Source organism: Hippopotamus amphibius, chromosome 11 (assembly GCF_030028045.1).
Source record: "Hippopotamus amphibius kiboko isolate mHipAmp2 chromosome 11, mHipAmp2.hap2, whole genome shotgun sequence".
Taxonomy (NCBI): domain Eukaryota; kingdom Metazoa; phylum Chordata; class Mammalia; order Artiodactyla; family Hippopotamidae; genus Hippopotamus; species Hippopotamus amphibius.
Genome location: NC_080196.1, coordinates 67,195,092 through 67,207,737, shown reverse-complemented (window position 1 = coordinate 67,207,737; position 12,646 = coordinate 67,195,092). Strand labels below are relative to the sequence as shown.

The 12,646-nt window shown below is 38.1% G+C and overlaps 1 protein-coding gene across 3 annotated transcripts in view; it reads right to left on the bottom strand.

Moving 5' to 3' along the window:
* The window catches only part of B4GALT6 (beta-1,4-galactosyltransferase 6), a 66,275-nt gene that overhangs the window by 41,783 nt on the left and 11,846 nt on the right, over positions 1 to 12,646 (bottom strand). For all 3 annotated transcript variants that reach the window (XR_009048143.1, XM_057700381.1, XM_057700382.1), the window contains exon 2: positions 5,279 to 5,395. Coding sequence is in view for 2 of the 3 variants with exons in the window: in XM_057700381.1 (XP_057556364.1) it covers positions 5,279 to 5,395 (117 nt within the window). In the remaining variant the exon portion in view is untranslated. The remainder of the gene's footprint in view (positions 1 to 5,278; positions 5,396 to 12,646) is intronic.

Sequence of the window (12,646 nt, the reverse complement as noted above, 5' to 3'; positions counted from 1 at the left end):
AGGTGGATTCTTAACCACTGCGCCATCTAGGAAGTCCCTGAAGAAATTCTTTAAAAAAAAAAAAAATACAGTAGATGGGGATGCAGCCTGGGAGCTAAGACGGCACTTCCAAGCAAAGAGACACAGCCCACCTTCAGGCCCACCTGTCGGAAGGGGCCCTCAGGGCGGAACCCTTATGAATGAACAGAAGCCCCTTATGAATTTGGCAAGGCACTGGTAAGGTTTTAAGGTAAATGTATTACCAGAAAACCCAACCATGATAAACAGCGACCAATAATGGCACAATAGCTAAGGCCTTTTCCGCCACAAAGTGAGAAAGCCCCAGTAACAGAATCTTCCCCAGTGCCTTTCTCCAGAGAAGCCCTGGAAAGCATCTGATAAAGAAAATCCTCTAAGACAAAGAGGGGAGGGATTCAGTGGATATTAGCAGTTTTGTAAGCCAAGACATACAGGGACAGATTAAGACGACAGAAACTCTAGGAGACCATACTCTGTATCTCACCCGTAGATAAAGATAACTGAAAGATTTAAAGATACGAAACATAAAATAAGTATAAGGAAGTCCAATAAAGTTCTGATTCTTTTTTTAAAATCCCTTTAATATATATCTAGATATATATCAAATTTCAAATTATAGTAAAAAAAAAAAATGTTCTCCTTTTATGGGGACTCCCACTATGCTAGCCAAGCACCTATTCTACACTATGCATTTGTAGGAGCTGAAAATAGAAGACAAATAAGCTTGTCCCTGGGAGTCCACTGCCTTTACATGTTCCAAAAGATCATTTTTCTTACAATCCTGAAGAAGATAAATATTAACACTCACACAATCCTAAAGTAATTTCTTAATGTCATGTAATTAAATTTAAATAAGAGTACTTTCTTGCTATACATAATTTATTAATTCTTGTCATTAAAGCGTGGGCCCCTTCTCTCAGCCACATTCAACTCACAGAAATCTTAAGCTCTCCAGACAGCTCTGCAAAACAAACTGTTAATAGCAGCTCCATTTGGGGAGTCTCATGACAACAGGAAAGCTGGAGGATTGTTTCACTTTTTATTTTCATGCTAAAATGACTGAATTTTTTTTTTTAACAAAAGAACCCATGGATCACTTTTATCAGTTTTTAAAGAACCAGTTAAAAAAAAAACTTAAAGACATGCAGTATCAGTACATTCACATCCTTTAAATGCAAAATTTTGAAGTTAAACACGTTATTCTTGGCTACATCATTATAAATGCTCATAAGGATCTCAACTTATTGCCAGAATAATAAAAATATCTGTATCCCCTGAGTACTGTGTCCAGTGGTAGTTATGTCTTCCCAATGTATTAATGTATATGAGGCTATCCACCCCCTTGACATTAGTCTATAAATAAACGTCTTTTAATTGAATCAAATTGCCTTTGATTTCTAACATCTAATAAAGTACCTATAACATAGTAGAACCTTACTGCAAATAAACACTTCACAACTGATAATATAGCCAACAATGATTTAAACTTTTGTAGACTATGATGTAATAAACCCACAATCATTATTCCTACAAAAGTGGTGAGGCCCATGGACCTAATCACTGCTTTCAAAATCAGGAGTTTTAAAAGGTGATGCATGACAGGTACACTGAAGACTGATCCACCACAACTGCTATAAAACGTAGACATTATTTCATCTGATGAAAGGATGAACCCACAACGAGACCTGGGCCCCTGCCTTCTTCCTCCCTTCCAGAGCCATGTCCAAAGAAAAGGAAACACAGAATGAAAACTGCCAGACAAGACCCCTCCTCAGCTCTCACTGGACCCTAGGAGAACAGGACCAAAAAAGACCTCTCCAGGGCTTTGTTTTCCCTGCAAAAGGCAGCTTAAAGCAGGTAAAAAGAAACTCAGTGAGCGTTCTGGTCTATTTCCTGCTAGCTTGTTGTGTCAGCCTGGCAATGTCTGAGGGCCTCCGACCAGGCGTCCACCAAATGAGGAAGTGTGTTAGGTTATTTCTAACAAACCTACCAGCTCTCCCACTGCATGACCCTTGTCATCTGTTTTGATAATTGCCCAATGAATACATTCTGGTTTCTTAATGTGACTGACTCCGTGGGCTACAAGGCAAGGCACCATCTGATTATAAAAGTACATGGTTTCTTTACAAAAATTTTACATACATCTCTTTACACCTGGTGCTTCAGAACGTCAGGAACAGGGTTAAAAACTCCTTTTTGGAATCAAATGTACCTACAAATATCACAATTTGCCAATAAGTGTTAAATACTATGTTTTTTGCAAACCATTTTTATTGTCATTTAACACTGTATTAGTTTAAGGCGTACAACATAATGATGTGATACATGTACATACACGTATGTACTGTGAAATGATTACCACAAGGCTAATTAACATCCATCACGTCACGTGGTTACAATTTTTTTTCTTGTGATGAGAATTTTTAAGATCTAATTAATCTAAGAGACAAATTTTAAATGAGTCAATTCATGTTCATCAACTCTCCCCTAGAGCTCAATTAGCTCTCTGTATTACACCTTATTCTCTGTTATCTCCTTTTTGGCAGATTTTATCTGTACAAGCCTGTGCAGAAATAAATCACTGCATTATAAGTAGTTATTTACGTTTCCATCTCTCCCAGAAGCCTAGAGATCTTCCTATAATGGGAGGATGTTTTCTTTTCTTTTTCTTTTTTTTTTCTGGTAGAAATCTTTTTTTTTTTTTTTTTGATAGTACTATTTGCCTTTTACAATGAATGCTACATGCCAGATTTCATTTTATTCTAATAATTCTATGAAACAGAGCAGATGAAATAGCTGGGCATAAAGAGCTTGCTGAATCTTTTAAACATACAGTAACTAGTTGGTATAAGAACAAGTACTAGATCCAGAGTCTTCTGATCCCTAAACCAAAGAACATCAGAAGTCTGAAAGACAAGTTCTAGTCCTGGTTGACCAGTTACTAGCTGTGCAGCCCAGGTTCAATCACTACGTCTGGGCCCTCACTTTTCCCAGCTGTGTAATAATGGGGTTGAAGTAGGTGATCTCTAATGGTCCTTCTAGTTCTAAAGTTCCAAGATTACTTTCCCTAAAAAACAGTAATATGACAACATGGAAGAAAGACCATGCTGCTGAAAGGCACAGTTTCAGAAGGATGTTTCCCTTCATGTTGCACCTCCAATATCTAACTAAGTGTAACTATTCTAACTGCTCAGTATAAATGAACACGGCAGAGCCTCACAGTTGCCTTGATTCAAACTCCATTTTCCCTTTCTTCCTAGGCAACAGAACCCCAATTTCATTCAGAGCACCCGGGAGCCCAGCTCAAAGACTATCATTCCCAGGTGCCCTTACAACTAAGTTCTGGCTAATGAGACATAAGCGGAACTACCATGTGGGATTTCCAGGAAAGGTCCTTACAAAGGGGAACTCTATTCGTTCTTCTTCCCTCTCTTCCATTGCTCCTTCTAATGACCCAAAGGCAAACATAAAGACTGGAGACCCACAGCCATCTCAGCCCGTGAAGCTACATGACAGAGCAGAAGGGGGAAAATGTGTGAATACTTTCTTTACAACAGCAACAGTTACTCAACTTCCAGACTTCTTTTATACAAGAACATAAGCCCCATGTGTTTAAACCTCTGCAGTCAGGTTTCTCTTACAACCAAACCCAATCCCTAACTGATACAATGACTGACTGTCTCTTGAGAAGAACTGCACCATCGGTAAAGGAACCATATGAAAAGTTTCCAAAGGTTCATAAAAAGCAAACTTTAATCAAAGGATGTACTGCTTGTTCCATCTTTACTGAAACTATGACTTGGTGAGGGGAGGAGAGGACTTGCTTTTTTCAGTGGTGGGGTGTATGGTGGAGCTGGGGGTGCAGCTTGCCCAAGTAACCAGTTTTCCTAATCCGGCGCAATATTCACACATATAACTTAGTCACACCCCAGGAAAAGAACCTGCTTGTGCATAGATTTTACTAGCACTCACACAAATACAGTAACCTAAAGATGCTTAATACTTCTGTTCAGTTGAACGAACTTTTAATGAATACTTTCATAATCAACTTACTTAACCAGGACAATCCTAGCAAAGCCTTTAAAATGTTTAAATTTCTTCTAAAACTGACCTACTAATCAGAAGACCAATTAATGCAGACCAGTCCATGAGACTTTTACTATGCTATTAAAATATCAACTCAGATGAGACGGTCTGTCTAAAGGAAATTTCTTTAAAGTTAAAAGGAAGAAGAAAATTAAGATAGTTTAATTGGTGGCATCATAACACACATTAGGCAAATGACTAGGACATATTTTGCAGAAGCATGTGTGACATTAAATTATGAATCAGTATGTCACAATCTTGAATTTTTAGAAGGGTTTAAAACTATTACCCATCTTAATATACATTTTAAAAAGCTATACCTATGATTGGGAGATAGGGACTTCCTTAATTAGAGTGTGGGGGTAGGTGTGTGTGATTTACAACGGCACAATGAAGAGCTGTTGACATAAATTAAACCTTTAATTTTAACTTTTTAAAATGAGAATAAAGTGGATACAACTGATAATTAGAGCTGAACCCTTTAAAAATAACACCTAATACTACTTCAGGAGACGATGTGGAAACACTGCCACAGAGGAGCACAAGCACCTTCCACAGCAGCTGACTCTATTTACTTCATAAAAGTGTTAGTTTGGCCTATTACTTTGGTTTTAACCTCATGTAATTCTCTTGGAGATTCTTCCTCCAGATTATATTTTAAAAAGACAAGAGTGGGACTTCTTAGGTGGCGCAGCGATGCCAATGCAGGGGACACAGGTTCAAGCCTCGCTCTGGGAAGATCCAACATGCTGCAGAGCAACTAAGCCCGTGCGCCACAACTACTGAGCCTGTGCTCTAGAGCCCGTGAGCCACAACTACTGAGCCTACACACCTAGAGCCTGTTCTCCACAAGAGAAGCCACCCCAATGAGGAGCCCACGCACCACAATGAAGAGTAGCCCCCACTCTCAGCAACTAGAGAAAGCCTGTGTGCAGCAACAAAGACAGTCAATAAAATAAATAAATTTAAAAAAAGAGCAGCTACTGATTTCCAATTTTATATGATTTCTCCCTTTAGTCCCTAAAAAGGCCATACAACTATTAAGACTCTTCTATAACTAAAAACAAGTATTTTCTAGACATAGCTGGAAAACCATCTTAGAAATTAGAATGGGCATAAAAGATGGCAGTATGGGTAAGAAGTAGAAGCAAAATTAAACAGGAAGCAGTCTTACCTGTGCCGTTGAGTGTAGTGTTTTTATTTGTGTACAGCCTGATCATATGTCCTATTGTTTTTACATTTTCTCTCAACATTATTCCTCGAGCTTGTACCATAAAGAGATATGTGTTGGCTATAAAAGAAAAAAAGAGAGAATGTCACGACTCAATAAGCTTTTTTAAAATTAAAAAAAAATCATATTCAGAATTGAGGAACTGCCCAATAGACCCAAACTGACTCAATCAGTATGTCCAAAGGGAAAACAATATAAAATGACTACTTCCCATTATCAGAAACTTACAAAAACAGACCCCCTTTTAAAAAAAAAAAAACAAAAAAATGAAAAAAATTAAAGTAGTAATATCCATCCATCAAGTAGAAAAAGACTAAATGAATAAACTAAAGTATTGTAAATCTATAAATGATTTTCTAGTATGAAATACTTAGGAAATTTCAGAGGCATTTTTTTAAGTATTCAATCACAGACTCCTGAAATTCACTTTCTCTAATTCTACACTAATTCCCTCAAGCCAAAGACTCCACAAAGGTGAGGATTCCTTCTTGAATCATAAATAGATCATAAATCACCACATCTGGAGATGGATCTTGCAAATTTTCACAGTGTTTGGGAGGGGGGGCATAGTGCAGGATGATCTAGAATCAATATCTCTTTTGGTAATTTCTGTTCATTACTTGAACTTTCACACGCCCTTTCAATCACAACCTACCTACCAGGATTGCAAACACACACAAAATCAAAATCAGTGTGGCATTTTCAAGTTGTTAATTTAATTTTCCAGAGTAAGTGCTTCAAAAATAATTTCTGATTTCTTCCTCTGGGAGAAACTGGTAATTTGACAAAGATTCCAAAAATCCCTGACTTCTGAGATGGCAAGCCTCCTCAGACAGGCACAGATGTCAAAAGACCCTTTCTTTTTTCGGTCCTGATTCTGCTACCATGGGCAGCGCACTGATCTCGGTTTCCTCACCTAGAAACAGCAGTACTGCACTAGATTTCTCTAACGCCCCTTCTACTCTAAATTCTCCAAGCATAAAGCTAAAAATCATAAACTCCATTCAGACAAGAGGAAGAGGCTCATTTTCATGGCAAAACCAAGAAACTGCAAGACTCGGTAAATGACTCGCAATTTTTAAGATAAGCTGTCTCCCAACACAGTAATGACACTCTCAAAAAATGAATGCCAAATGAAAAAAATCAAAAATGCCAACTCATTTTCTGGGCCCAGTTCTGCTTCTTCGTGATGGTACAGAGAAATGAGCAAAATGTTTGCTATCTCCTTTCCCATTTTTTTGAAATTTGAACCTGCTCAAATGGACAGAGAATAGAGAGGCAGAGTAAAATAACACCCTTCCTTTCACCTTCAATCCATAAAAGAGAGAAATCCAGGTTTCACATATGCTTCACCTCAATCATTTTTAGAAGCCTGTTCACATCCTCTCTAGAAAGCAGTCCTATAATTAGATTTAACTCATTTAGGCTTGAATTTATTATAACAGGGTTATAAGCTCCATGAGTTTTTATTACATTTTTGCTTTTTAGTGGACTTAAACGAGACAAAGTGAAAAATGAAAACAAGAGAACAGCCAACCAAAAATGTAGGAAAATGTCCAAGAAAAGCCAAAGTAACATTAGCAACTTCACCTAAACCAGGATCTCAAGTTCAACTGAAATGATGCAGGAAAAAAAATGAAATAGATTACAAATGCCAACTGATTTACAATATCTTGGATCATTTAATCCTAAAGTTGTACATGAAATTTGTTATCAGTGGTGTAAATACCCTATAATATTTGCTATGCATCAAACTGGGGGAAAAAAAAAAAAAAAAGAGACCTGACATGGAGAAGCAGGACTGAGCCAAGGGTTTTTAAGCCAAGACCAGTACTGGTTCTCAGACTTGGGAGAAATAGCACTGGCCTAAGCAAGGATATACTAGGTAAGAACACATGTGCATCACTGTGTGTCCTGGAAACAGAACTTTTAAAAACTATATAGCTTTTGCTTTTAATTAACACATGTACTCTTATAAAGAAAACTGTCTGAATCTTGAAACCAAGTCAAATTTAAGAAGAAAAATATACAGTAATAACGATATATTATATATATCCAGTATGTATAAGTATAATCAAAGTCAAATTTTCCTAAAAACTTTCAAAATATCTGGTAACAAAACTGTTAAGAAAAAATGATTACTGATGGCACCTGTGACAAAGGTGAACCATTTACCAAAAGACTGTATTTACTATTCATTAGATGGGTAGAGAAAAAATAAAGGAAAGTGAGACACCAAGCTCTCCAAATGGAAAATCTATTAGTTTATTTTAAATCATTCACAGCTAATTGAGTTACATTCCTTAGGTAAAAGGTCCTCACGGGTTTAATTCCCAAAGATCAAAACCCATTAAGGAATGAAGCTGTGGTTAAATAGAGGCATTGTTAACAGGAGGAAGGCCATGTGTCAAAGTGTTTCAAGGCACAAGAAACCAGCACAGAATGGTCCAGACTGTCTGATTACCAAACATCATAAAACTAGGGTAACCCACACTCAAATAACTATACATGCCTGCTAATTATCATTACTATAAAATATAATGTCTTAACTGGCAAGCCAGGAAATCCTTGCCTAAAATTTCTATTCCAATTTACAAGAGACTACATTTCAGAAAGCGAATAGAGAAGTCTTTCCCATCCTTGCCTTTTGGTCTCAAGACAACTCAGAAACACACTAAAATTACCACTGCCTAATTAAAATGATGCTATGTTCTCTAATTCAGTTCATTTGCTACTTGCCTCTGCATTGTGAGACATAAATTTAACCTCTTTACCTAGTCTGTTTTCCAGTGGGGGGAAACTATGGAAACTCAAGGAAAAAAACTTCAGAAGTCAACAGTTTACAACAGCTTCTAGGCATCCTACCCTGGGTTTGTGAGGGAAGAGATTTATGAATATGCCTCATTCTCGACTTAAGAAAACTAAGGAATGCATTTGCTGTAAACCTGTGTCTCCACACCCCTTTCCATGCGCAGCTTTGCTCACTGAAAGCACACTATTCAAGCCAAGGACACTGTGCAGCCTGCAGTATCTGGAAAAGGCTTCCTGGGCTCTGAAGGACTCAAACACAACATCCCTTTGATCCTAACATACATGATGCTAATCGCCACTATCTCCAGGTCCTTCAACAAACCAGAAGTCAAGTGCAGAGCTGACTGTGAATGGGAGACTGTGTCGCTTAGGCATCCTCACATGCAATTATAAACGCAGTGCTGGAGCTAAGAAAGATGGGGTACAAATACAATTTGGGGAGGCATTCATACAAAAGTAAAAGTAGGAACCATGGTGGGGAACGACCACAGGAAAAATCATCTAGAACGGAGATAAGAAGGTGAAGTTCAGACCACAAATAGGAGACACAAACATAAAAGACCCCAAGATGAATTAATCTGAGCTCAAACATGGTTAAGAAGCCACTGGACAAAAGAAAAGGGAACAGTCAACCATGTCAAATGTCACCACAGAGACTAAGAAGAAAGACTAAAAAACAATAGCTTAAAAAATAAAAAAACTAATACCTAGTGCATACTTTACCAGGCATCCTTAGATGTTCTTTACATAAATGAATTGATTTAACCCTTATAAGCAACCCTATAAGGTAGGTACTAACATTCCCATTTTATAGATAAGGAAACGGAAGTATGGAGTTAAGTGACTTGCTCAAGGTCACACAGTTATTAGCAAGTGGTGGAGCTAGAATTCACCCCCTGCCGTCAGCTCCAGCAACTAGCTCTTCACCACCATCCCAGCTAGCCTTTAAAAATGCTATTACAGCATGGTCAACCTTCAAGAGAGCAGTTTCACCCAAATAAAGGAAACAAAAGGAAACTAGTACCGAGTTGTGTGGATAAAGTGAAAGCAGTCCATTTTTAGAACACGTAAGCGAGAGCAAGGTCAAGGAAAGTTTTCTTGGAACAGGAGGGACCTGAGCATGACTGTGGCCTGAGTGGAGGGAGGGAAGACAAAATTTAAAGCGAAGGCACTAACAGAAGTAAGAGGAAGGAGGGAGAAGAACATTTCCATCGATGGGACAGCACAAGCAGAGGCTCTGAGGTGCACAGCTGCAGAGGATATACAGGGATAAAAGATTCAACTTGACTAGTGTTGGCAGCAATGGAAAATAAGTTGTAAAGGTCCAAATGGTGTGGAAAAAAACAGAAAGGAGAAGAGAGGACTAGAAGTCATCGTGAAGATGAGAAGTAATATTAATGAAGGTGAGAAAGTGCCAGATGTGGAAGGTTAGGAATACTATGGTCTGGAGAGAGGGCAGACCACAGATATGAGGACACCCGGGCATAGCCAAGCAAGGAAAGATGAAAGACGAGGACCAGACTTCCCGATGGTCACCACAGGGCGTCAGTGGGGGGACAGAGTGGAGCAGGAATGCTCTGAATTGAGAGTAACTGCCGAAATCATCCCAGGGGCCAGAATGTTGGAGAGCGTAGGTTTCTAAAGGGAAGGGAAATGAATTAACAATGATTAACTACATTCGTCAGACACTGGGCTAAATGCCATAGATAAATATACCTAAATACACATATAATTATATTTCATTTAATTCTTATGCAGCAGGTTGAATAGAGGCCCCCAAAAGATGTATGCACATCCTAATTCCCAGAACCTGTGAATGTTATCTTATTTGGAAAAGGAGTCTTTGCAGAGGTAATTAAGTTAAGGATCTCGAGATGAGGAGATCATCCTGGATTATCTGGGTTGGCCCTAAATCCAACGGCAAGTGCACACACAAGGGAAAGGCAGAGGGAGATTTTTACACACACACACACACAAGAAAGCAACGTGAGGATGGAGGCAGAGACTGGAGTGATTTGTCCACCAGCCTAGGAAGCCAAGGAATGCTAACAGGCAGCCAACGCTGGAGACAAGGAAGGATTCCGCCCTAGAGCCTCCAGAGGGAGCACAGCCCTCCCAACTCCTTGATTTTGAACTTCAGCCAAAAGATCTGTGAGGTGATAAATTTCTGCTTTAAGCCACCCAGGGTGTGCATAGCAGCCCTAGGAAACAAGTTTCCCCATTATAAAATCAGAAAAAATGAAGTCACATAGGTAGAATTTTTTTAAAAATCAAGATTCAAGCACTGGTCTGAAGGACTCTGAGTGGCAGCTATTTGGAAGAAGCAATGACTGAAAGTCCTAGAGGAGAGAGAGGGATTAAGAAAAAGAAACATCTCCAATGTAAAAAAGTTATGAGGGAAGTGACAACAGGAGAGATAACAGATTTCAGCTCATGTGAGGAGGAAGTCAGAAGGGGTACTTCAAAGTCACAGGAGAGAAAACGGTTTCCCATATAATCTACAGAATATGAAAGGAAATAAACAATGTGGAAAAAGGCAAAACGCTGCACACATACGTCCCTTGATAGTAACCAGATATCTGAATCAGGTATTCTCTGAATTTCTAAGAACTCACAATAATCTTTTAAATATCTATTTCACATGCTCGTAAGTTTTCTTCTTTCCACATTTAGCCCCTTGTTCAACAAGTTTCCAAAAATTACTCATCCAACTTTGTGAAAGCTAAATATATTACCTCCAGTAATAATGTTGTAAACCCCAGGATGAGGCCACACAACATGAAATATACTGCACACTTTGCCTAGGACCAAAGTATTGCTTGAGTTAAAAACAAAAAATAACAGACTTGTCGGCTGTGCCAGGCCGTAAAACAAATGGTTCTCTTTATGTCAAAGCACTATGTAAGCAGCGTACCTTACCATGCTGATACTAATTCAAACAGGCTCAAGACACTCTGCAGAGCAAATAATTACTAGCCTATAATATGCTCCTCTCCATCTCTGCAGTAAGTCACGGGCTAACAAAAGAATGAAAGAATTCTGTGCTCAGAATCCCGTTTTATCAAGCAGTAATCAATACAATGATCACATACAGTACAGATCTATTTCAGATCTTAGCCAACAGCTCAAGCTTTGCTGATGTGCATACCGAAAATTAACAGGAAATTCTTCAACAGGTGCTTTTACCACTTCCACTCTGCAGTTTAACAGTTTTAAGTTATTTGAGGGTATTACTAGTGTTTGAATACTGATCAAAGCTAAATATTTTTTCATAGAATTTGACTTTTCCAACAGTCTTATTATAGACATTCAGGGTGGAGACGTGTTTATTCAATAAACATGTGTTGAATAACCACCGTGCTAAGCAGTACCAGAAACTAAGGAGCCATGGAAGTTCCTCTGTAAAAACCAAAATCCTGAAAAAGAATAAACTGCTTAAAAGATCAAAAGTACTTCTACAACAACCAGATCTATCAGTTTAGCCTAGTTTAAACTCAGCTGAAAATTCAAAATCTAGACTCTGAACACATGATCTAACACATGACAGCTTTCAGCAGTGTCATTTGTTAATTCACAGTTTTTCACTTAAACACATAGCTTCTTTAAAGCATGACAGGAGCCTGAAGAGTTGAGTTATAAACCACACTGGAGAAAAGTAGAACCAGGAGGAAATGAGAGAATCAGGGAAGGAAAAATGCAGGCAATTATATTTTAATCTAATCAGTAAGGAAACTTACCTAATGAAATTACAGATTAAAAGATGAAACCATAAATAAACACACCCAGGAAACATTATAAATCTGCTGAAAATGAATGATTTCAGAATACATTTAAAGTGAGTGTGAAATGAACCTCTACCTACTTAAGTATGCTATCATAATGAGAAAAAATAAAAGAGACCTATTTGAACTATATGTTTTACAACCATCCCCAATTTCCCTATGTTTTTATAATTAAAATATCTTTAATAATTTTAACTTACTTTTCATGAAAGGAAAATGACTTTAAAACAAGCAGGAGAAAAGGAACACAGCATGAATTAAAAGCTTTTGCATAGCAAAAGAAACCATAAACAAGACTAGAAGGCAACCCTCAGAATGGGAAAAAATAATTGCCTATGAAACAACGGACAAAGGATTAACCTCCAAAATATACAAGCAGCCCATGAAGCTTAATACCAAAAAAGCAAATAACCCAATCCACAAATGGGTAGAAGATCTAAATAGACATTTCTCCAAAGAAGACATACAGATGGCCAACAAACACATGAAAAGATGCTCAACATCACTCATCATCAGAGAAATGCAAGTCAAAGCCACAATGAGGTATCACCTCACACCAGTCAGAATGGCCATCATCACAAAATCTGGAAACAACAAATGTTGGAGAGGGTGTGGAGAAAAGGGAAGTCTCCTGCACTGTTGGTGGGACTGTAAGTTGGTACAGCCACTATGGAAAACAATTTGGAGGTTCCTTCAAAAACTACAAATAGAACTACCA